This window comes from Rhizophagus irregularis, chromosome 17, assembly GCF_026210795.1.
Source record: "Rhizophagus irregularis chromosome 17, complete sequence".
In the NCBI taxonomy this organism is placed as follows: domain Eukaryota; kingdom Fungi; phylum Glomeromycota; class Glomeromycetes; order Glomerales; family Glomeraceae; genus Rhizophagus; species Rhizophagus irregularis.
The window spans coordinates 3,871,340-3,898,241 of record NC_089445.1 but is presented as its reverse complement, the minus strand read 5'-3'; the positions used below and the strand labels follow the sequence as shown (position 1 = coordinate 3,898,241).

General features: G+C 25.4%; 5 protein-coding genes across 5 annotated transcripts; 4 read left to right on the top strand and 1 right to left on the bottom strand.

The window, feature by feature from the left end:
- Nucleotides 1–986: 986 nt before the first annotated feature.
- Nucleotides 987–2,266, bottom strand: OCT59_009541 (uncharacterized protein; the record flags this gene model as incomplete). The annotated part of the gene is made up of 4 exons (XM_066133649.1): nucleotides 1,450–2,266; nucleotides 1,346–1,389; nucleotides 1,181–1,246; nucleotides 987–1,043 (listed from the first exon to the last, which is right to left on the bottom strand). Exons 1-4 carry the CDS (start codon nucleotides 1,535–1,537, stop codon nucleotides 987–989), a joined length of 255 nt encoding a protein of 84 aa, XP_066000071.1. The 5' UTR covers nucleotides 1,538–2,266.
- Nucleotides 2,267–3,742: 1,476 nt separating this feature from the next.
- Nucleotides 3,743–4,987, top strand: OCT59_009540 (uncharacterized protein; the record flags this gene model as incomplete). The annotated part of the gene is made up of 6 exons (XM_066133648.1): nucleotides 3,743–3,754; nucleotides 4,013–4,021; nucleotides 4,099–4,149; nucleotides 4,240–4,250; nucleotides 4,721–4,773; nucleotides 4,860–4,987. The coding sequence occupies 6 exons, from the start codon at nucleotides 3,743–3,745 to the stop codon at nucleotides 4,985–4,987; spliced, it is 264 nt and encodes an 87-aa protein (XP_066000070.1).
- A 692-nt stretch (nucleotides 4,988–5,679) lies between these two features.
- OCT59_009539 (uncharacterized protein) lies at nucleotides 5,680–6,429 on the top strand (the record flags this gene model as incomplete). The annotated part of the gene is made up of 5 exons (XM_066133647.1): nucleotides 5,680–5,682; nucleotides 5,788–5,832; nucleotides 5,933–6,063; nucleotides 6,201–6,228; nucleotides 6,379–6,429. 5 exons carry the CDS (start codon nucleotides 5,680–5,682, stop codon nucleotides 6,427–6,429), a joined length of 258 nt encoding a protein of 85 aa, XP_066000069.1.
- Nucleotides 6,430–9,325: 2,896 nt separating this feature from the next.
- OCT59_009538 (uncharacterized protein) lies at nucleotides 9,326–10,537 on the top strand (the record flags this gene model as incomplete). Its single annotated transcript, XM_066133646.1, has 2 exons — nucleotides 9,326–9,338; nucleotides 10,440–10,537. 2 exons carry the CDS (start codon nucleotides 9,326–9,328, stop codon nucleotides 10,535–10,537), a joined length of 111 nt encoding a protein of 36 aa, XP_066000068.1.
- Nucleotides 10,538–20,054: 9,517 nt separating this feature from the next.
- Nucleotides 20,055–24,391, top strand: OCT59_009537 (uncharacterized protein; the record flags this gene model as incomplete). Its single annotated transcript, XM_066133645.1, has 2 exons — nucleotides 20,055–20,506; nucleotides 21,225–24,391. The coding sequence occupies 2 exons, from the start codon at nucleotides 20,055–20,057 to the stop codon at nucleotides 22,114–22,116; spliced, it is 1,344 nt and encodes a 447-aa protein (XP_066000067.1). The 3' UTR covers nucleotides 22,117–24,391.
- Nucleotides 24,392–26,902: the final 2,511 nt, after the last annotated feature.

The following is a 26,902-nucleotide window of genomic DNA, read 5'->3' as shown; positions in this document are numbered from 1 at the left end:
AGGACTCTCCCTGACTCTTTGATCAAAAAAAAAAAGATTCCCCTTACTTGGTTTTAACTTCCGTTTTTGAATTTTTTCTTCCGAGAAGATTTACTTTCTCTGCGGCGACGTGACTTTCGAGTTTTTTAAAGAAATATTTTTTTTTTATTGTAAACAAAGTAACAATCACCTTTTCGTTATTTAACTCGTTTTAATTTCTATTTTTATACAATTTTTCTTATTCCGAGAAGTTAAATACTTCCGCAGCAAATTTCTTTTTCTTATTAGTTTCTTTTCGGGTAGAAACTACCATTATGGAAATTATTATATATTAAGCTCTTTTAAAACTAAAGCACCTAAGCAACATGATTCGTATCTTGGATAAAAAAGATATCTTCGATGCAATCTATTTTTCACAACGGTCCGTGCTGATCCTAATTGCTAAAATATATTATGTGGTCAAGTTCAGAACGCGTCCGTGCTATACTATTACCAGTCATTACGATTGGATAAAATATTAATTTTTTCCGCGACTCATTTTTAAATATCATGTGTTCTTACATCGAGGTTCATATATCATTCTAATAGAACCGAGACAAGCTCTCTTCAATTTTATCTTCCTTTTCCTTTGGTTTTCTTTTTTTTTGTTGGCTACATAGACTTCTCTTCACTTTACAATATTTTATCATTGGGGAGGGCGCACGGTTAATAGCAGACCATGAAGGTTGACTACTGCGGGACAGATAGTTATATCTTTATAATTTTAATGTACTTACTAATTTGCTCCTTATCTCAACGAGAAATAGAAAAAGAAGGAATAATTCTCCTTGTATATATTTATTTTAAAAATTTTTTTTTTTTATTTTGAAGGAAATTTCTTTTCTTTTCTTTTATTTTATTTTCTTTATTAAATAATTAAACATTATCAACACAAGACAACAACTATTAATACAAAAACTTTCCAATTAGAAAAAAAAAGGTTGATTCTTGACTAATTTATATTTACGTTAAATAAAATAAAATGAAAAATGAATGGACATTGTCGAGGACGCGAATGTTACCATCTTGACCCAGAAAAGGACACATACAGTAATAGGAAAGAATTTATTATTTTCAATTTCCATTTTTGTAAAAATTTCCCTATTTTAGTATATCAAAACCTCGCGCGCTAATAAATATATTAATGATGTACCCCACTTACCCGCTTTTGCCTCGAAAGATTGGTAAAGTCCTCAAGTACGGCAGGAACGGCAAGCAGGCTATATATCTAAGTAATCCCCATGTTTGAGCAAAATCGTTAGTACAAGAATAGAATCAGACTTTAAGCTATTGTATTCGAAAAAAAAAAACGAATAAAACGTTCAACCTTGTTTATTTTATCAGCAGTTAAAAAATAGGAAATATCATAATCTTAAATTTTATTTTCATCTATTTTCGATGTCATCAGATCAAATAATTTCAAAGTTACACTTTGATTAAGTTTGCCCAACACATTTCGCATAAGATTATTCAAACTCTTTTCTTTGAAATATGACTTTATAAGTACTTCCATTAACATTCTTTTTGAATATTTATTAAAAAATCATAAAATCATTTTGATTGATGAAGTCTGCTGGTACTGAATTACATATGGATTCTTGTAATTGGGAAATGTAAATTCAAAATTGGTAAAAGGGTAAATGATTTAAAATCCAGTATTTTAGATTATATTATTAAAAAGAATTTTTCAAAAAAAAAAATATTTCTCAGCAATGAAGACATTCAAAAAAAAATAATAATCTAAAAATATCAAACACAACAAATAGATAAAAATTAAAGTTTGTTTAAAATGAAAATGAACTAGCCATTAATCTCTTCGCTATTCTCTCTTTATCAAATCGTCCGTAATATTTCCATCCGATTCCAATGAATTCAAAATTAAAGTTTTTGGATGGTCATGGAGAAATACTTTTAACTATAGGTTCTTTCTATTATGAGTCTATGATGGGCGGATGTGATCCCGTAAAGGTACATTCTTAGGACATCACACTGTTCGTGTACAACAAGGCCTATTATTAGATATTATCTGAGATTTTCTTCTTGTTTGATAGCGCATTAGCCCTACAGTTGAACTACCGACGCTAATAGTGATGATAGTAAAATAGACCCTTCCATCATTCGGGCGCAATCCCATTTTTAACTAATAAGAAGTTAGATCAAGTTCTCTTAGTGAATATACAGAACATATGAAAGCTTCCACAGCGGATTTTTATTTAATATATTAGTAAAAGATTTGTATAAGCCCTCCTGCAGGTATCAACCCATTAATCCATGGGAATTACTTCTTGTTAATACAATTCTTTTACTCTCTTCTGGTGCCACCCAAGAAAAGGTGTCAAAATGGTGATTCGATGAGTCATACCTTGCTGATACAAATAGAAAAATAAACCGCGATTCGTAATTTCTTTTCTTTTTTTTAATGAACGTATATCGTCAAGTTATCATATCATAAGGAGCATCCATATAAGAATGTCTTTGCTTCTAAATATTTTCTACTATATGTTTCAATATCTTATAGTATATAAAATCTAAATTTTCCATTATTTATTAGATTCGAGTGTTTAAGACTTAAAGGATATTCTATTTTCATTTATTATAAAGTGGAAGTGTTATAATTATATGATCATTAATAATACGTCATTGCATGGCCTTGACTCTTGAGTGTACCTTATAGTACTTCCGCTACACTTCGAACATAAACATTGTGATAAAATCTTTTCGTTTTTATTATAGAGTACTGTAAAATACGCGCTTCATCTGCATCTTCATCTGCATGTTTTTTTTTTGTTTAATGCTCGGAATGAGTGAAATATCCGACAAAAATCATCCTCCATAGAACTCCCTCGATCCCTTGTATCAAAGCGAACGAATACTCTTGGGCCCAATGGAATTGCAAGAGTATTAGTAATTATATTCTGAGCGCGATATAAATACGCTATTATAATGAATAACACTAGTACAAACGAGGTCTTTATAATAATCAAAATCAACGTCCAAAGAATCTTTATCTTTTCAACGATATTATATTCCACTACACTTTGTTGAATAAACTCTCTCGTTTTACGCTATCATCTAATTAATGAACACCATGAAGTAGATGCAAGATATGATGGCGAACTTAGTTAACTTTGAAGTATACTACTATGTACTAATCATTTTCTTTACGGTTGAATCATCTATTATTAAACACGTGTATCCCGACCATCCCGTGTTTGTGATCACGTAATTATATTTGGTGATTACTATCTACCAATTTGTCACATTCAGTAAGAGTTTCTAAGATGAAAGTAGGGAAAAAAAACTGAACAAGAAAATAGGGAAGTAAAATTCGTGAGGTTTATATATTATAATATCCATGTACAAAAAATAAACAATTTATGCAAAAGCGCGTGAAAACCAAAGGAGTGTAGCACTTAATTATCATCTGCCACATCTGTCAATCAACAATTGCCCCATTTAGATTAACTGAAAATTAAATTGATGGTTTTAAAGTAATCAAAAAAAAAAATTATTTATACCGTATGTATTTCATTTCTTACTCCGCCGAAAATGCTGGACTTCTTTACAATTCTAAAGAAAGGCGGAACTATTCTTTAGTCAAAATCTTTTTACTCATATTACTTCGTCCCCGGTTAATTAATTAATATTAATAGAAGAAAGGGCCGAAGTTATATACAATTTAAAATGGGCATTCGCAAATGAATTAGTTCTTATTTTGTGATGTATGTCTAGTAAAGTGAGTTGAACTTTAGTAACATTATCAACTACGACTCTTAGTGTTTAATATAATTTTTTGACACTTACATTTATTGTAACAAATATATAATTTTTTAACTAGGCTGTTTATATTCTTCAATTCGCATATATTGAAGAACTTCTTGCTACTGTCAAGAAATTCTTTTGTGATAAATTTGCCAGCCTTATTCGAGATTCTAGTCACAAATTAATTTTGATGAAAGATTTTAACATAATATTAGATTATATCGAAGAATAGGACTCCAAGGTTCCAAATATTCTTTAATATGTTATATTCTAAAAAGGAGGATAATTATCTAATTATTTAGTTCATTCTTTTTTTAGGGTCACGATAGGTTATCTAAACCGCGACCATTTAAGATAAAAAAAAACTTGGTTAGTGAATTCACATTTTCAAAAGATAATATTATATTGTTGTTTATTCTTAAAGAATAAATTTTTATGATAAAAAATTTCTTTATTCAGGCATGCATGACGTATTAAACCTACTACGAATTCGAAGATGAAATTGCTCAGACCTTCATTTACGTAGTAGAATGCGAGGACGTAGCGGACGAAAATAGTTCGGGTCTAACGAATCTAATGTTTCATCAGAGTAAAGACGTATTTAAAAAACAGCCTATTTGGTTAATAAGTGTTTATAATAAAATTAAGCGATAAGAAACAAGTTATAAAGACATTGCTTTTGTAATGGGGTGATAAAAATTGACAAATGAAGAGATGGAAAAGTTTGGATTATAGTGGAAATAAAGGATAGTGATAAATCGTATCAGTAGATCCACAAAATTTGGTTGACCAAAATCAATTGAGTCAAGTATTATGAAGTACAAGATTTAGGTCAAGATGAAGATGAGGATAAATTTGAAGAGGATGGTTATAATGAAACGAACAACACTCTGGATCTAGCATATTTTTAAAAATATCACTGGACAGAAAAAAATTACAGACCAGGATCTCGTTCCAGTATTTCCAGTATTAGCAAGACTGAAAGTTTTAAGAGTATGTTGTTAGTATGTAACTATGTATATGCTTTGAATAAATCTTTATTTAATATATTAAAAACAACGACATGATCATTTATATAGGTGTTGGTAAATGTTTTGCAAGAGGGATCAAAGTTTTAATGTATGATGGAACACATCAAAATGTCGAAGAGCTTAATGTGGGAAATCAAATTATGTCCAAGAACTATTCTGCCTATTATAAAAGGTGATGGCATAATGTACCGCATTATCCCAAAAGACCCAAATGATAAAGTTCCAGCAAAATTTTTCGAACTTGCAGCATCATATTTCATTTGGGGTAACCGCGTCAGATGAAGTACAACGATGTTGTCTTATTTTAAATCGGTACAAGGAAGATTTCGCGTTATTTTAAGCAAAATTCATGGAGTAAATCCTATTGATTCTCAAATTTCTGCTGTTTCATGGCTTGTTAAATCACCCACTATTTATTGTCAATGAAAATGTTGAAAGAATTACGTGATACTATATTGGTTGATTCAGGATGGAAATTTCATTTGTGAACGATAATGATATTGAAAACGGGTTCTATGTACACTGATATTTTGAACACGAAAAAAAAGTGCCGCCCAGTTATTATGAATGACGAACTCGATCAGGTTTGACGAATTTTATTTTATGTAATAATATTTCTTTTGGATGTTAAATTGAATAATTTCGTTTAGAAGAAAAAATTAATTGTGTTAATTACTTTTTTTTAACTTGAATAGTTCGCTTTCCTCTTTTTTGCTGGAATTTTAGAAATTAGTGATCATTTACTGTAAGAAAACAGAAATTATATGTTTACTAGTACGATGTTAGCGAAATCTGTAATCTAGCGAATATATCAGGGTTTTTTATACTACAAAAACATGAAGAGCGTTCAAATAATATAACGTCTGATATGGTATGGTAGAAAAAGTTGTCTTTGGGTCATATTATGACGGGATTTAAGTTGACAAGAACAAGAAGTTTATGAAAGCTACTTTAAAAAGTTAGAAGACTCATCTAGGAAGATGCAGCGTATTTACTAGCAGATTTGACAAGGAATCATAATGTGAGTCATAATTTCTATTTATTTTTTTTTTCAATAAAAAAAAGAATACATGCTTTTTTGATTTATTATTAATTAATTATGCATCCTTCTCTTTTATTAGTCCACAAATTTATCGAAGACTTGTACAAAATGGATTAAAGGTCGATTTGATACTTTTAGATCAGGTGCCGTAGAACAATTAAGAGTACATGTTGCTTTAGGTCAAAATTCAAATGTGCAATTATATGAAACGTACTTAGTGTATGGAAAAGATGCTGCAATAAAACTGACTCTACGGTGTAGACATTGTTGCTGGCAAATATATATTCTTACATAACAAATAAATTCGATATCGTATTGATTGATACGGCGGGACATGTGCAGGATAGCGAATTGTTAATGCGAGCGTTAGCGAAGGTACGATATCGATCGTAATATTTTATTGATCTTTAATTGTAATTTATACTGTTAGTGAATAATCCCGACAAAATTGTATTTGTCGGTGAAGCATTAGCCGGAGTTGATTGACTAACAAATTCAATAATGCTTTAAATTACGAAATTCAAGACATATAGATGGGATGATTTTGATACAGCTGATGGCGGGAATATTTGTTGAAACCGGACAAACATATACAGATTTTAAGAATATGAAATATTGGACATATTTATTATACATATTATACATATTATTCACTCTCTTCTTAAGGAATGAAGATTTGGGACTCACAAATCATTCTGATTTAATGACGAATATGGTGATCACACTTTACACACTTTGACAAATCACTGATAAAAATTTTTTTTAATTTGAATTTTATAAATCAAGTAATGTATTTTATTTTATTTTATTTTTATTTTTTTTACTTTAATTGATCATTATTAATTTAACATCATTTCTGATCAAATCACTTCTCAATGATAGAGAGACGACGTGCGATAGACCGAGTAAGTGTAGCAGAGAGAATACGTGTGATACGTGTAATAGAGTACGTACTGAATAAAAAAATAATGATAAGAAAAACAAAAATAAAATCAAAAAAATCACATCTAATCAAATCAAATCAAATCTAAATCAATACTCATCATCCGCGATTGAGGCTTTGAATGAGATCACGTGTAGGGAGTTGGTAGGCTATTTCTTTATTATTATTATTATTATTATTATTGGCAAAAATTTTTATCCATGTCTTATTTTACTTTACCTGTCAAAAGATGCGAGTACACAAAAATTAGTATTAGTGTAAAAAAAGATAATCAAATAAAGTTATCATATCAACTCCTTGTTTCAAGATTTGTAGTTATCTCTCTTTTGATGTAGATTGACAATCATTAATACAGTTCAGGAGCTGTATCTCTGATTTGACATTTAAATAATTTTTTTTTTTAAAATACGTTCATCATACATAATTGTAGATTACAATTCAGCACAGCAGGGGAGTACATAACTTTAGGGTAATCTTTTTAAAGATAAGAATGGGTGTAATTAATTGCGTGGGAGAAAATTAACAAGTTTAAGAACAGGAAAGAAAAATTGAATCGAGAATAAACAAACTTTTAACAAGCCATATTCAGCCAACTATGGTAGATAATCTGTTATCATTTCCTGTTTAACTAAAACGTGAGGGAATATGGTATTTTGGATATTTTTTTGTGGAAAAATAATATTTTTTTTTTTTTCGATTAAACAAAATATTCTTTTTTTTTTTTTTTTTTGTTGTGTAAAATAGCGCAAAAAAAAAAAATCTCATTTTTTTTTATTTACAAATATATTATTATTATTATCATTATTACTATTTATTATTATTACATTTTTATTTTTTGATGATTTGATGATGATTGATGATGAAATGATGAAATGATTTATTATTTATTAGCACAAAAATAAATAAATAAATAAAAAAAAAAAAAGATATCTTTTTCTTTTTTTAATTAATACTGTAATTTACTTGTAGAAACTATTTACTTTGTGGAAATTATTTTATTTGTGGATTTGTGGAAAATTATTTTTTACTGTTGGAAAATTATTTTTAAATTGTGGAAAATTATCTTACTGTAAAAAAAAAAAAGAGGAAAAATATTTACTGTAAAAAAAAAAAGGAAGAAAAAAGAAGGAAGAAAAAAAAAATTAAAAAGAAATATATAAAAGGAAATTATACAAGATTATATGTTACATAAACACACATATATATATATATTATATATTTCCTCTGCATGTATGTAATTATAAATATATATATATAATGTAATAATAATGTAATATAATAATAATATTATTTATAATAATATAAACTTGATAATATTATAATATAATATAACTGAATAATATAATATAATAACTGAATAATATAATATAATAACTGAATAACTTGAAATAAATATAATAATATAATAAAATAAAATAAATGATCTTTATAATAAATTTATAATATAATAATATTTATAGTTAATAGAATGAAATGGAATGATAGAATGGTTTAACAAAAATCAACAAATCAACAAATCACAAATCACACAATGATCACAAATAAAAAAAAAAAAACAAAAACGAACTACCGGATACCGAGAGTAAGTTAAAACTTCACTCAAAAAAAAAAGGAACCATTTTTTACAATAATACATAAACTTTTTTTTTTATTACAATAATAAAACTTTTCTTTTACAAATAATTATATTAACTTAAACCAATGAAATAAAAAAGATAAATTGCGCCACATACAAAAATCTAGGTTTTTTATTATTACTAAGTAAAAAAAAAAAAAAAATGTATTATTTTTTTTCGCCAAGATTTTTAAGATTTAAGTTACGCCAAATTGGCTCTCAAAACTCTCACTTATCTCTTCTCTCTAAAGGATCAACAATGAATGATTATTGTATATTTAATATTTTTTTCGGGCGCGAAAAATAAAAAAAAAAATTTTAATGGTTAATAACGGAAGATTTATGACAAAATGATTTTTTCTTTTTTTAGATTTTTTTCTTCATTAGATTTTCTTTTTGAGTTTAAACCATAGTTTTTAACCATTAAAAAAAAAGAAAGTCAAAATCATTTCATTTATCAAATAGAAGGTCTAATTGGTTGATTGATTTGTCGAATGATTTAAAATAATAATAATAATAATAATAATAATAATAATAATAATAATAGTAATGAATCACAATAATAAAAGAAAAGGTAAGAGGGATGGAAAAAAGAAAAAAAGAAAGAAAAAAACCTTTTTTTAATTTATGCAACGCGTACGGCAAACACGGCAACACAAAGTCTCGTGATGTAATTAAATAATTTGTAATTACCGCTTTGTGCATAGCATTAACATACATTATTACATTACATACATTGAACTCAAATTACCAAATAACGTAAATTAGAAACTTTATATATATAAAAGAAAAAAAGAAAAAAAAGAATCATTCATTCTCTTTTATAAAACCAAGTATAGATAATAAAAAAAAAAAATAATAATAATAATTAAATAAATAAATAAATAAATAAATAAACTTTTTATTTTGAAAAAATGAGTACTACATGTACTACATAAAAAATAATACCCCACAAAAAGAGTAAAAAAATTTTACCGCGCCCAAACGAATAAAAAAGTAAAAAATAAGTGTACCCGAGTTAAAAAATGATGTTGGGTCACTCAAAAAAAAAAAAAATATTAAAAAATTGTTTTTTTTTTAAAGTTTCGATTTCCCTTAATAGATTGGACGGTTAAATCTGATAAAAATGATGATGATGTATATGATGTATGTAATGTATGTATGTATTGTATGTTTATGTTATGTTTCGGATGAAATATGTTGAAGCTTTTTGATCTGCTTGTGACATATTCTAAGCTTTTTTTGGGGCAAATAAAATATATATAAAAAAAACTTTAAAAAAAAAAGTTTTGGATAACTTTAATAGGATTTTCTTTTTTTGTTTCAGAAACCTTTTTTTTTTTTTATTTTTATTTTTTGTTCAGTGGGGAAATAAGAAAGACCGACTGGGGGATATTACCGACTAGGTATACAATTCAAACTTGTAACATAACATTTTTATTTTTATGATAATACAAAAAATTTGGGGAGTTTTTTTTTTTTAATTGTTTATTGTTTTTCCTCTTTTTTTTTTTTTTTTTTTTTTTTTATTTTTATTTTTATTTTTTTTTTGTGACATGTACCCAAAGAATAACAACCGAGAAAAAAGATCCACAATTCACAGTTTTTTTATTAAAATAAATTGTTTTGACATGATTACAAAATAGTTTACAATCTTATCAAATTACAAAAAAAAATGACAAAATTACGGAATTATTACGGTAATTGAGTAAACTTATAATCAAATCGGAGATCCTTTTTGGAATGTTTTAATGAGAAGGAAACAAATTTGGTGAGTGGTTTCACTTGGTGACATATTGTACAAAATTACCTCGTGAGCTTTTTTTGATGCAAATAATAAATTTTACAAAAAAAGAAATTAGAAGAATACGTATAATACATATTTAGTACTTGATATATATAAGATATGATTACACACATAACATTACATTTTACCTGTATTTAATATTAAAACAGGAATAATAATAATAATAATAATAATAGTAATAATAGTAATAATAGTAACAATATAATATTTATCTTTTCTAGATTATTCGATCGATGTTCCGAACTTGGTTCCTAGTTTCAAAAGAGAAAAAAAAGTATTTGTAATAAAAATAACAGTTAGATTAATAATAATAAGGTAATTAATAAATTACAAAGGTAATAAAGATGACAAAACTCAATTAAACGTACGATCTTTTTTTTTTACTTTATTTAATCTAATGATAAACCTTTTGTGTTTGTTCAAATAAATGACCTGTTGACCTCGTGATCATGCTATGTGATCATTTTTATCAAATTTGCATTCAAAATTCCGAATTATATTTATTCAAACAAATTATTACCTTACATTTTTAATTTTCGAATCAGGTAACAAGGTTATCTAAGTAACATACATACATATATATACAGTACATACAGTACATATAGTACATACATTACATTATCGAACAACATTCATCCATTCAATATGCACCCCCAAAAAGGTCCGGAATTTCCAAATAATATTTATTAAATTGAGTAAATTGAGTATCAAATAAATAATAATAAACAAGCGAACCCCAAATAAAAAATAATAATAAAAAGTTTATAAGTAAGAATTAATAATAATAATTACCATATATATTAAAAAATTGAGGGGTGGGGGGGAGAAGGAAGGAAAGAAGGGTAAAAAGGATAAAAAGGATAAAAAGGGTAATAATAAAAAAAATAAAATAAAAAAAAATAAATAGATCACGGCTTAAACTTAAAATAAATGTAGTCGCCCCAAATAATTAGGATCTACTTTTTATTATTCTTTTTCTTTTGTTTCAGGCTTTTCAGCCAAACGACACGAAAGTTTATTTGTAAACAAATTGCAAGTCGCGTAAAGAAATAACGAACAAAAAAAAAATAATACTATATTGTAATCAATGAAGCTAAATTCGCGAAAATGAATAAAATTTACACAAAGAAGAAAATTACGCGGTTGAACGGTGAACACCGGTTTTATGTTGATACTTGATATTGACAATCTTTAAATAAATAGAAATTCCTCCTTGTGTTATATGTGTTTAAAATAAATGATTAAGTGTAAAATTGCCCGCGAAAAAAAAAAATAGGATTAATATAAAAACTGTGACTCAGGAACTCAGGGTTGACTCAGGACTCAGGAACGATCATTTAAAAAGGAAACGAATAAACATATAAATCACCTGAACATTGTACGCATCACCTGATTAGGCAAAGTTAACAAATAATACGGTGGTCACCTGGATAAGTTTACATTAAAAAAGAAAAAGGTGGTTCAATGTTTCAAATTTTCTCACCTTTTTTTTCTTAATTTGTAAAGTTCGGATCAATAAATATGTTTAATGATAATCCTAGCAGCCTTACAATCAAATACGCAGCTGTGCGTGTTGCGTGTTCCAATCAGAGTTGATGAGATGATGTTAATAATAAATAATAATAATAATAATAACAATTCCTCTTAGGAAACGTTTCGCCTTTCAAAAAAAAAATGGGTCCAATTTTGGATAATTATTCTCTTTAACGCGGGCTTATTATTGTGTTTATTATGGTCATTATGGTCATTATTGAGGTTATTATTAAGGTTGTCATTAAGGTTGTTTATTAAGGAGGTTGTTTTATTATTCACGATAAAATTCACATCAAAAACGCAATTTTTTTTTTTTACAAAGAAACCGACATGAAAAAAGCAGGGACATCCATTGTTAAAAAAAAAAAGAAAAGTGAAAAGTTATTTTTGAAAACTAGATTTCATTAGAAATAGATCATTCATTGTTCAATTATTCATAGAATTTTTTTTTTTTTATTTTTAATTAAAATAATAAATAAATAATTTTATCATCATCTAAAAAAAAAATAAAAAAAAAACCTTTTTTTTTTTTTCTTTCCAAAGAATTTCTCAAAATCAATAATAATACTTGTCGGCGTTTGATAAACAAGAAATTCCAAAAATGTTCCTAAATAAAACTTTAAAAATAATGAACGAATTAAAAAATGAACGAAACCGAAACAAAATAAAAAAAATATATAAATGTAATATATATATATATATAATATTATATAAATAAAAAAAAAAATATCCATTATATTCTCATTCTATTTTCTATTTTATTCTATTTTCTATTTAATGTTTATTTTGATTTTTTTTTTTTTTTTTGATGGGGGTATGAAATTCTCTAAATTTTTTCTCATTGTCAAAAAGAAGTAAACAAAAAATTTGCTTGGCTGAAGGTGGAATATTATTTTTTTTTACTCTTTTTGTTGGTATTTGTATGCTAGGTAATGATAAATAAAAAAGCAAGGAGCTGCTGCTAAGGTTAAAAAAAAAACCATCGTCATTATAAAGAAAAAGTCAACCAAAAAAAAAAAAAAAAAAATGTTTCTCCTGTAAGAAAAAAAAAAACTTGTAAACAAAAAAAAAAACCCTTTTGTTATTTATTTATTGTTCAGCTGCTCAATTATTTATTCTTGAATTTTACTATATTTGGTAATGTTTGGTTATCAGAATTTTTTTATACTCATTTATTATCAAAAAGAAAAAAAAATAGGAATAACAAGAAAAAAAGATTTTTTGTTTAGGAGGAGTTTTTTTTTTTTTTATTATCAGTTATAGCGCCTCACTTAAAAACTTTTTTAATGACGCCAATTAACCAAAATAGTTGTAAGAGATTAAAATTGTATTAATTGAAAACCTTAAAAATAAGAAAATTTTTTCGATTGAAAAAATCGGAATTTTAAAATAACTTAATATATATTAATATGTACATATATATGTTGTATATGTGATATATATATATGATATGATATATATATATATATACATATATATATGTTTGTTGTTTATATAATAATAATAATATACCGGAGTTGCCGAAATTTTTGATTGGCGAAATTTTGTATATAAAAATTGTTCGAAAAAAGCAAATTGTTCTTTATCTGGAATAAAAAGAATCTCTTAAATAGGATGTTTATATTTATTTCATTGATTAAGGAAATTAACCGAAAGATGCTGATGTTATAAAAAAAAAAAAAATGATATATTCGTAGAATTTCGTTAAAAAAAAAAAAAAAGAATAAATATTACTAAAAAAAGTTTTCCAAAATGTTGTTGTCACTTTCAAAAATAACTTTAAATAAATTATATAATAGGTTAAATACAGGTAATATTACCTGTAAAATAATTATGTATTTAGGGCGTAACAAGAAATTTTTCTTGTTTATTAAAGTTTATATGCAGAGTTGCAGATTAAGGTTTTTTATATTTGTCCTCATATTTGTCCTCATATTTGTCCTCATAATTTTGTCCAACTTACTTTTAAAATCTACCAAAAAAAAAAATGATTTTAGTTTTTTTTTTCGGTTTTTTTTTATGTACTAAATATCGTAAGTAATACATACACTCATATATAAATGTGTACATATTTTATTTATATAATATAGTATATTACATATTAGTAATAATAATAATATTATTATTGTCATATCATATATATAACATATATAACTTTTTAACTTGTTAAAAAAAAAAAAGGTTCAAAATAGTTCGGAATTGCAAAAATTTTAAAAAAAAAAAAGCTGTCTCACATTTCACATCGAATAGAATTTTTTTTGACAGATACTTTTTTTGGTTTAGTAATTAAAATTTGAAAGGTTTTGAAAGAAAGGTTTCACCAATTTCACCAAATATATTATTATATTATTATATTATTTGAACTTATTAATTTAATAAATATTGTTATATTATAATAATAATAATTTGTACAATATTATAATTGTATAATATTTGATATTTGAGTCACATCGTGACATTACCTTGTGACTTCCTCTTAATTATCAATCTAAAATCTTTTTTTTTTTTTTTTCTTTTTTTTTCTTTTTTGTGCATTTCAAGTTAAAACTGTATACATTCAAGTTTAAAATTGTATACATTAAAAAAAAAAAAATACTGTATAATTCGGTAGTATAATTCGGTAGTATTATTAATTATTAAACCGGAAAAAAGATTTCTTTTTTTTTTAGCGCGTCAAAAAAATAAATTTTACGACACGCACTGTTAGATCTAGATTTTGATGAACTCGTGGTAAATGTTATCAAAAAAAAAACAGGTTTTTTTTTAAAATTTTTTTTTTTCCTTTACGTGAAATATTAAACAATTAACAATTTTCGTTGTTCCTATAATGGAAACAAGAAAACAAGGAAAAAGGAAAAGGAAAGAATTAAAGAGTTATTAAAAAGTGTCAATAATGATTGATAATTCTGCAAAGCATATCAGGAAAATATTGCAGTTATAATTAATAATGGCTTATAACATACAGAGGGTTACAGTATTTCGCACAAGATAAAAATGTGATTCACTTATGAATACCGCAATGTAATCGAAAGAAAACAGGTTTTAAAACGGGTTAACAAATACCGCAGTTTTTTTAAATGTCGATCTAATCTTCTTTAATATTCTAATCCCCCAAAAAGTGTTCGAAAAAAAATTTTAGCAATGAATGGTCAGATCCAATAAGGAAATCAAAAAGTAAATTGGCGCATTTAATTCGTCATCATTATCAACTGGACTGTAATTATTATGAAAATAATTTCCTTCAATGAAATTTATTAAACTGCATGCAATCTCAAAGCACCCGGTACAGAAATTATACATTGCATTTTTTAGTGTTCCCAATTAAAGAAATTGTTTTGACTCAGAACTGACCCAGAATAAAATAATTACCAACTAAAACTGCTCTAAAAAAAAAACCGCATAACCGCATTTACTAAATGATCTTATCGTTAGATTATTATTTTTTTTTTTTTTTCCTTTTTATCTTCTATCTTTTAAGCTGTCAAAAAATGACAATTTGAATTCCTAAACTCAGTTATTGCGTTTCCTGTGGGAAAAAAAAATGGTATCCCGAAACAAGTGAAGAGCAACGATGATTATCGTTGACGCAACCCATTTATAAAAATTATATTTGGAGGAAAGGAAGGAAGATTATTTTTAATTTTTTTTTTTTGAGTAACATCTGAAACCTGAAATTCATCTACAATAATAAACAAAAAATAATAATTTTTTTTTTTTTCTTTTATATCTTTTACATAATGTGAGAAAATTTTATACAACTCGAATTTTTTTCAAAGGAAAAAAAAATTTTTTTTTTTTTTTTTCAAAATATTTAAAAAAAACTTACATGTATTTTAAACCTATCGTAATCTCCATTCCTTCAATTTCATGTTAATAATCAGGTTTTTTTTTTTTTAATAATAAACAATGAATAATAAAAGATGATTGTACCTTTTTATGTTATCAATATTTTAAACATGCTCATATGGTCGTACATGATCTTTTTAACTATTGTTCTATTCAGGATGGCCTTTGAAGGTCCTATGACTTGAGAAGGGGATTTCCTAATCTGTGAAAATTTTTTTTTGATATATATAAACCTCATTTTCCTTAACCTGTTCTTGTTTCAAATTTTTCAAAATTTTTCATTTTTCTCCCACCATGACCATCATGACCATCTTAATCCTTATACATATTCATTTAAAGATTAGTTTGAGGTGGCCCATTCGCAAGTAAATATTTACGAACTTCAAACTTATAATTTTTTTTCTTTAACCGGTAATGTGGCAAAAAAAAAAAAAAGATTTTTAAATGTTTATAATGATTTATATATTTTTAATAATGTTTATAATATTTATAATAATGTTTATAATATAACAACGATAACAACGCCAAAAAAAAATTTATTCATGTACGAATATGTAAGGATAGCGTGAGTGCGAGCAATTCAATAAAACCAATTTAATATTTTAGATCAAAAAATGAGTTTTTTTTTTTTTATTATTTTGTTATTTTGTTTTTAAGGGGGTTTTTTGGGGAGTAAAAGGAGTGAGAGAATTGAGAGAATTATAGTATACGCATTCTCGATACTGTCAGGTTTCTTATCAGGATCATTAACGCGTTTGTATTTATACTATTTATACGCGTTTTAATATGTGGACGTACAGTACGCACAGTAGTAGTATGACGTATCAATTACTGATGAAGAAAGATTAAAAGAAAGATTAAAAGATAAGATTAAGAAAGATTTATAATTTTATAATTTATAATTTATAATATCACCTAATGAACCTAATGAACCTAGAAAGTTTTTAGATATATATACATAAAAGTTTTATTAGTAACAGTACGTACAGTAGTACTGTATGTAATATGTGACATATCAATTACTGATGGAGAAAAATTAAAAGATAAAAGATTAAGAAAGATTTATTATATCACCTAATGAATCTAATGAAGTATTAGTATACAGTCAGTATATAAATATCACCAATCACATAATTACATTACCATAATTACCATAATTACTATAATTACTGAATATTTATATATTATTACCAACAAAATTTCCGAACAATGAAAGGTATGTGATAATTCTTGCTTATATAATTCTTCTACGTAATCCATTATATTATTAAAAAAAAAGTCTCCGAAATTATATAGTATCAATAGATTGACAAAAATATCAAATATCTCACAAACCATTATAACTAATTTATATTAAATATGTCAATCACATAAATGAATAAATCCCCCTCATTTTTTTCTAGTTTATTATTCAATTCACTTTCTTATTTAGTGAGATTGAGTACAAAAAAGTTATACTTGTAACTTATTTTGTCCAACACAACATACAATTATTATCTTGCTTTTTAATGAACTTATTTTATTTTAACTAATCCATAATTGAATAATAAAAAAAAAAAATTTTTTTTTATCATCTTTTTATTTTTATGCATAATATTTGCTTTTTTAGTTTGGTAGTAATTTTTTCCCCACTTTCATATTCGATTAGGTTTGTTTTTACTATTATTATTATTATTATCATTTTATTTTATTTTTAATTTAAGTTTTCGACTATTACCTTTTTATCAGATTTTTATTTTTAAAATGATTTTTTTTTCTCCTGTAGTGTCAATATTTGATATTTGTTTTGTTGTTGTGTACAAAAATGACGTACTATATGTACATAGCATAATTGAGAAGATCGGAGTGACGATTTATGATGAAATGAAAAAAAGTATTATTATTATAACAAAGAAAGGGGAAAGGATTCAAGTATATTGTTTGAGGGTAAGGGTTACTTTCCTTTCGGGGAGGAGGTTTTCTTGTTTTCCTCTAAAGTTTTCATTCAACAATTATTTTTATCTTTTTTTCAACAATTTTTGAAAAAATGGTTTTAAAAGTTTAAAAAAGTTAAAAAAGTTTTAAAAAAGTCACTAATTATTATTATATAATACTAGTTTTTTTAGTATGAGTAAAAAAAATTAAACTGTACACTTAAATCATTTCAATTATTTTAGTTAGTTTTAGTTATTTAAGTTAATTATTTTAGTTAGTTTATTAGTAATTATTATTTTTTTTTTTTAATTATTTTAGTTAATTTAAAAAAATTATTTTCAATTTTTTTAACCAATTAATAATCATGAAATGTCAATGTCAATCAGGCATAAAAAAGAAATCAAATTTAACCGTTTCAGGTGACCACTAATCAGGCAACCACCGGCATCGGCATTGGGCTGGTATTTGAAAAATATGCGCAAGAAGATGTAAACAAAAAAAAAAAAAAAAAAAAACTTAACCAACTCTTTTTTTTTACAATAATAAAAATAAAAATAAAAATTTTTTTTTTTTCGCAACAATGACGTAAATAACGAAAAGTGATTTTTTTTTTCGCGTCTAGCCACAAATATTGGTTTATTACTTTGCATTTAAGAACATCAAAATTTTATTTTATTTTATAATTACTTATATAGATATATATTATATTAAAATATAATTTTTCATTTATGGAATGTTTGTTTATCTTTTCTCCTACAGGATTATTTTTATTTATTTTAAAAGATAAAAAAAAAAAAAAAAAAGAGGAACAAAGAAAAAAAGAGGTGTTAACAAGTTAACAAATTTATCATCAAAGAAAAAAAGATTTGTTTATATTTTATTTTTTTTTCGCGTCTCAGAAAAAAAAAATATATTATTATTATTATAATCTGGGAAATTCAAGAATAAATTCTTTTTTTGGCGTTATATACTTTCCTAGACGTGTAAAACTAAACTAAACTTATATTTCCTATATTTCCCACGAAGAATCGTAAAATAAACGTAACACCACTCTTTGTCGCACCGTTTGGTTGGCTGGTACACCGACAACAAAAAACAACAACATCATCAACATCACAACATTAAACAACATTAATCAGTATCCCTTTTTTTCTTCCCCAAAAATATATATTATATATTATATTATGTATAATATATACTATTATGAGTCATAAAAAAGATTTTGTAGAAATTAAGATCATTCTTTTCAAAAATAGTCAATTTATTATTTCTATCCAACCACTAACTATCGGCAGTTTCCATCATTATTCCCCCACTTTTACTTAATAAAATTCAACACATCCCCGCGCATTTAAAATTAAAAGGTGCATATAAATGATTTATGAAACTTAACTATTGATACTAATATGAGTTTAGAATGAAATTATATAGTACGTAATAACTGATAAACAATAATCGACTTTACCTCTTAAACTATTTATGGTTTAAATAATTTTCTTATAAAACCTACTTTAATATTTGTATTTGTTTTAAGAAAGAAAAAAATAAAAAAAAAAAAAATTTATTATTATTATTATTATTATTATTTATTATTATTATTATTATTATTATATGTATAATATTATATAGACATATAAAAAAAAAAACTTTATTGTATAAAAAAAAATTTTTTTTTTTTCATTTACGTTTACGTTACATTATATATATTATAAGGGAAAGCCTAACTTTAAAAAAAAAAACTTGCAACCAACTTTAAAAAAAAAAATTTTTTATATATATTAAAAAAAAAAAATTTTAATTAAGATTAGAAACTTTGGTAAATAAATAAATAAATAAATAAATAAAAAAAAAAATTTTTTTTATTTTATATTATATTTTTTTTTTTTTTTTATTACTACCTAGTTAGAAAACACAGAAGATCAGAGGGAAAAAAAAAATTTTTTTTAATATAAAATAACCCTCTTTGGCGTTTAACCCAAATATTTTTTAACAACGAAAAAAAAAATTTCCTTTTTTTTTTCTGCTTTGACGAATTTTATTTTATATTTTTCATTTTAATTTTTTTTTTTGAAAGTTTTGAAGTTATTAAACTTCTCCTTTCAAATTTTTTTTAAAAACTCCTTTAATACAAAAAATTTTCATTAGTTCCTTTTTTATGTGATATATATTTTTATATATATATATCTAAAAAAAAAAAAAATTTTATATATAAAAAGTAAGAAACCGCTAGATTTTTTTTGATTCAGTTCTCAACTTTGAAGAAAAAAACAATATTCGATAAAAAACTTCTTTTTTTTTTAATGAAGTTTTAATATAATTTAATAATAATAATATTTTTCGAGAGAACAACAAACAACAAAAACGAGATTCACTTAGAAAGTGTTTTGATTTAAAACATAAAAAACAATTCGATTCGCGAAAAAAAAAATTTTATAATTTTGTAAATAATTTTTATAAAAAAAAAATTTTTTTTATTTTACGAACACTTTTAAAAAAAACTTTCTTGTATAAAAATCTAATTTTTTAAAAACAAAATAACAAAAATGGAACAACCATCAGTAACTTATTCTGCCACTCAATCTGTTGATTATCTCGGTCAAACTCATAAATGGACCGATACTGATGTTATCTCTTCTTATAAAGAGATTTGCAAACAACTTGATATTGTTCAAGAAAAATTACGTGAAGAACGCGAACAAAAAGGTCAAAGAAGATTAAGAAAAAGTTCTTCACATTCCAAACAACTATCTCAAAAAGCTGCTCTACAAGCACAACAATCCCAACGTTCTCACCGTGGAAGAAATGACAATATTGCTACTTTAGGAAATATTGGAAACATTAGCAAACAACTCAAACAACAAAAAGACGAATCTGCTTTACGCGCAGAAGAGAAGCGTTTAATTCGTATGAAGAACGCTTTATGGAGACGTATGGGTCCATCAGTTGGTTGTGTTGGTAAAGGAAACAAACTTGTCTCTCCAAAGACATTAAAATGGTAAGTTTTAATTTAAGAAAGAAAGAAGGAAGGAAATTTTTTTTTTTTCCTTTTTGCTCTATTTTTGGTAGAAATTTTTTTTTTTTTTTTAAGGGGGGGGTGGTACTGGTTATCTGTGTGACCAACTTTATTTTAGCCTTTCACCCCAAAAAAATTTTGAGGGGTAGAAATGGGGATGTGAAGAATAATAAGAGGCGTAGTACACGGCAAAAAATTAATTGGTTATGAAGGAATCAACCCTTATATGGAAACATGAATTGCATCCGCATCCTTTATTTGATTATGGGGAACATTATTTTACATTATATTGCATTGTTGTTTGTCATCCTTCTTCTTTTCGATAAGATGAATGATTAGATTTTTTTGTTTCGGGAGGATCATTACTTGATTACTTTTTTTGGTTTTACGGACTTTTACGGATATTCACTCATTCAAAAATTAACTTTTTTAAATTATTTTCTATAATTATAATTTTAATTATAATTACTATAATTATAAATTATTATTATTTATTATTTTTTTTTTATTTTTGTTATTGTTGTTATTGTTATTTCCCCTCATTTCTTTCTTGTTTATAGAACTTCAAAAAAAAAAAATGGTCACACAATAACAAATAATATCACCGCCTTCATTTTTTCTTTTTTCAGAATATATGATGAAATATATGAATGAAACATTACTAAAAAAAATTTTTTTTTTTTTTTTTTTTTGTCAATAGGCAAAAGGAATGCGATATCCTTTGGTTGTACGGACCTCTTTATCAACCAGATAATGATCCATTCATGGAAGATGATGATGACAAAACCTTGGTTGGAACTCCACCAGATACTGGTTGTCCTCCTTCACCTAGTTTATCACCATATTCCACTTCTCCAACAATTAAACCAGCTTTAAAGAAACCTGTAGAACATGACCCTTTAAAAGACCTCATTTCTTACGCTTGTGAAGTTTTGACTCACGAAAAACCTTACCCAAAACGTCGACATACCGTTCCTATTGAACCAAAACAAAAAAAGAAATCTATTAGATTTAGCCGAAACCTTGAACAAGTTCATTATACCCCTACTCATTATACCATCCGTCCTATTTCAATACCACAACCACCACCACAAAGACGTAGAATGAGCAATCCATTTTTCACAAAAATGGAAGAAGATTTATCATGTGGTAAAAATGTTGAAAAATATGATCAAATATTTGCTTGGGCAAAAGAACAAGTCAAATCAACTGGTAAACTCCGGTTATTCGGTGAAGATGGTGCATGGTTAGATGGAAATTCCAATGATGACGATGATGATGAATTTGTAATGCCACCACTTCCACCATTGGTTAAATCAATTCCAAGACGATCCCCGTCCGCATCTCCTCGATCTCCGAATCGCAGATCACCCACGCCACCTTCCTCATACACAGCCACATCAGCCAAAAAGATGTCGGCCTATTCTAAAAATAGTTTTGTCAATCAGAAGCATGTGACCTCCCACGTGGCATTCGGCGATTCTGAAACTGCTGAATCAGGAGTTGTGGAACGTTGTGTAAACATTGCATCCAATGTTAAAGATGTTGTAAGCTGGTGCGGTTCCATGTTATGGAACAGTACCGTTTTCTAAACATTTCTTCCACAAAGAAGGTTAGAAAGGAAAAGAGATGACCAGTCATAGGGATTTCCTTTCAACCAAAAAGGTACTTAAGACCTTGATTTCCCACTTCTTTTTTCGATAAAAATTTCAAAAAAATTAATTTTTTTTTGAGTTTTAATTTCTTTTTCTTTTCTTTTTTTATTTTTTATTTTTTTTTCTTTTATATTATATATTATTATATTGGGTTATAATGAACAATTTATTTTATTAGGATGTTTTTTTTTGGTTTTCATGAACTTTGTACTATAATGTATTCCATCGCACTTCTACTCGTGTAGTTTTTTTTTCAAAAAAAAATTTCTTCGATTCTATTTTACGTTTTTTACCACAAAAAAAGGTATTGAATACCTACCACTCAACTTTTATTTTACCACTATTATCCCCTTTTTAAAAAAAAAATGTTTGTGTTTGTAATATTTTAAAACTCGAAAGTCTTTTTCCGTCTTTTGTCAATCGCAACGATTTGCGTTTGCAAATAACTTCGAAATTTTTTTCGTATAATTTCTTCGTACATGCCACGATTATTTTCTCTTTGCAAATAACTCTTCCATTCAACAACAATCATCGCAATATATCTTTGCATCAAAAATTTTATTATACATTATTCGAATATACACTTTTTAATGAAAAACATACCCCTTCATCAGCTTTCAGCTTTTGAAGCTACAACACACTACCTCACTTCATTGTCGTCAAAACCGAACAAAGAAGGACAGGATGATTTCCTTTGAAAAGGGACTCTTTCACACTTACGCACAAGGTTATGGGGCTGCTTTTTACTTTAAACCAATATATCCTCACTTTAAACAGGTGGAAAGACACACTCCAAGGAATCTTAGAGATTATTGAAGCTGGTCACTGTCAACTTATTCGATTCCTAAGGATGTAATCAACCGCAGGTCACTGCTAATGGGCCAACGCCTAACTATTGAAAGAAAATAACAGAACATTTTTATTATATATTATTATATTTTTTTTTATATATTTTATCCCTTATATATATATATCATTTTCTTTTGATATGATGAAGTTATAAAGCCCAGCATACGGTGCAATCGTATTCTCTAACGAAGATTCGAATTGGCACACGGAGCTAGGTTTCTTTGATTTTTTGCAGCATGGGTTTTTCCATTTTTTTCTTGTATTGGCTACTTTGTTTTTAAGTACGAACAGTTTTTCATTTTCTTGTGGGTGGGTTGTTGTTTGTGTATTTTTTCCTTGGAACATCTATTCTATTCTTTTCTTTTGTTTCGTTCTCACGATTTGTGAAGTTAAGACTTCCGAAACAACTTTTTTAAAAAAAATTATTTGACATAACAACACTCGAATTTCAAATAACAACAACTCAAAAATTTAAGCTTTAAAATTCCGCCCTTTGATTATTTACTTATAATTAATCATAATTATGCCTAATAATAATTACACCAAAAATTTAGTTAACATATAGCATTTTATCATACCGCCAAAAAAAAAAACTTTTTTTTTTTACATATTTTCCAAAACTCGAAATTTTTTTTGTTTGTGTTTGTGATTTTCCTCAATTTTTTATTCGTTTAGTAACTATCGAAATTTTTTTGTTTGTGTTTGTGATTTCTATTTTATTTAATTAATATTTTTCAAAAAAAAAAAATCCAATTCATCCATCATCATTTGTAAATTTATGAAAAAAAAATTTTATTTTTTTTAAATAATTTACAATTAACTCTACTAGTACCGCCATTCGCCAATTTCGCATTAATTTCACGAATTATCTTTTACGAATTTTCGAATTTTACGAATTGTTCCTTTATATTCAGATTTTGCCACTTTTTTTTGTTTGTCATATTCAGATTTTGCCAATTTTAGTTTTCAGATTTTGCCAATTTTTTTTTTGTTCCTTTTTTTAATTCAGATTTTGCCAATTTTTTTTGTTCACATTTTATTCAGATTTTGCCAATTTTAGTTCTTTAATTAATTTGCCAATTTTTTTTTTTGTTTCTTCGAAATTTTGCCAATTCTTAATTACGTTTTTTATATTCAGATTTTTTTGCCAATTTTTTTTTATATCTTGTTCTTTTTTTTATTCAGATTTGCCAATTTTTTTATCGTTTTGCCAATTTTAATTTTGCTTTTTGCCACTTATTTTTCTCTTTTTTATTTTTTTTATTTTCATTTTTTTTTTATTTTTTTTTCTGTATAAATTTTTTTATTTCTTGGTTTCTCAATAAAAAAATAAAGTAACGAAAATTCAGATTTTTTGCCAGAGAAAAAAAAAATACGAGTATTTTAAGTGAAATCTTTTTAATTTAAAGTGTATAAATGGAGAGGTGTATAAAATTATTACTAAAGTGTGTGGGTGTTCTTTACAAACAAGTTCTTTACAAACAAGTAAAAGTGAAGATTGTATGTATTATTATACAAGTAAAAGTGAAGGTGGTATTATAGGTAAAAGTGAGGTGTATTACAGGTAAAAGTGAAGGTGCATTACAGGTAAAAGTGGTGTTCTTTAATATTTCAATGTTCTTTACAAAAAAAAAAGTATTACAGGTACAGGTACAAGTGAAAAGCGTTCTTTTAGAGTATTAGAGTATTAGAGTATTACAAGTGTTTCTTTTTCAAAAGGGTTACCTCTTTACAGAAAGATGATTTGAAGCGTTCTTCTTTATAAGTATTACAAGTGTGTTTTATTTTTTTTTATTACAAGTGTTTTCTTTTTTTTACAAGTTTTACAAGTGTATCTATCGTATCTAACTGCATTGCATCCTTTTACAAGTGTATCCATCATCTTTTTTTCAAATGTTTCGTTTTCTTTCTTTGAAATTTGATTTGATTATGATTGATTCTTGATTGATTCTTGATGATTCTTGATGATTCGACCCTTATCTCTTCTCCTTATTACCACCAATAATAATTCAAAAAATAATTTATATTAACAATCAAAATAATTTTTTACCACCAATTAAAAATATTGAATTGCTAAACAACAAACAATTTTTACCAATAGATAAAAAGGATTTTTCATCATTCATGTCGACGATTTTTTTTTTTACATGTATTTTTTTTTTTTCGTAGTAAATAATAATAATAAACATAATAATAACGGAAATTAATTCTCCATTTAGAAATTGCCGAAGATTAATGATGCAAATCACGTGGAGTAATATTAATGATCTACGGGCGGGTTAAAATGATTTGAAATGATTTGAAAAAAACTTAATTGAACTTTTTTTTTTTTTTTTTAAAGTAAACAAACTTTTTTTTTCAATTTTATCAATTTTTCATATATATAAAAAAAAAATATAAAAAAAAAATATCATATAAATAATTTATTCACTTTCCTATATATATATAAACTCACTTTTACACTCACTTTATACTCACTCACTTTTAACTCAAAAAAAGATAAAACTTAAATAATTAAATAAATAATAATTAAATAATAAATAATAATCATTTTAAATAATCATTTAAAAAAAATAAATATATATAATATATTATGTTTTTAAAATAAATAATGATGGAATTTTATAAATAAAATCTAAACCATAAAAAGGTATTTCCTAATGTATTATGTAATGCAATCTGCGGAGAGTACATTATTACATACCTTATCAAAAGTGTGGAAGGGGTGAGTCGATCATTGTGAGAATGAAAAATATATATATATATATATATTATTGATTTTTTATTATTTATTATTGATTTTTTTTATACAAAATAAAATAAAATAAAAGCGCCAAAAAAAGCGTTTATTTAAATATGGCTTAGTAAAAAATATTGGGCTGAAGCGGTATCGCAAATCAAACAAAATCCTAATGTACAATTAAAATAACAACTGCGCTATCAAAAATAAATAATTGGATAATGAAAAGCGCGGCTAAACATGTATAAAACTATAACAGGAAATAATATTTTTTATCATGAATATAAAATAAGTTAAAGAGTAACAAGCGACATCACGTCATTTAACATAACAAAGAACATTCCTGACCTATTCTAAATAATGATTAATATGTAAAGGAATGTGAAATCCTTTTGAACATCTGAAGTTTTTGCATCAAAAAAAAACCGAAAAAGAATGTAAAAGAAAAAAAAAAAATGAAAGGAAAATAAAGAAATAAAGAAAAATAGAAATAACAACAACAACAAAAGAAAAAAAAAGCAACAAAAACAACAAGAAAAAAAAAAAACTTGATTTAATTCCGGAAAATCAATTCTTTTCCCTTTTTTTTCTTTTCTGGCTTAAAGATGAACAAATTTGTTATAATATGATTGGTGATCTTATTTATAGATTATTTATACAAAGTTACCTTATTATACACAGTTACCTTAATAGTACCTTAAACAGTACCTTAACAGATATGTACTTACAATCAATCAAATGTTATTTACATATTTGCCTCATGAGGGTTATTATTTTACTTGTGAGATCATAAGGTCGCCAATTTTTTTTTTTTCCTTTAAAGAATTTATATGGTCCGTTCATAATAACTTTTTTTTTTTTACAGTTATGTAGTATGACTAACTATCGCCATTTATTTTATTTTAAAACAAAAATTGTATTTTACCTTTGTTAAAAAAAGTAAAATAAAATAAAGTAAAAGTTATATCTTATATTTTGTATAAAAAAAAATCACTTTTCTTTTGAAGTAATTGAAATAATGAAATAATGAAATAATGTAAATAATGTAAAAATAACATCATCATCATCATAATTATCGTCATCATTTTTATTAATCAAATTATTTTTTTTTTAGAAATCAAATAAAGGATCAAA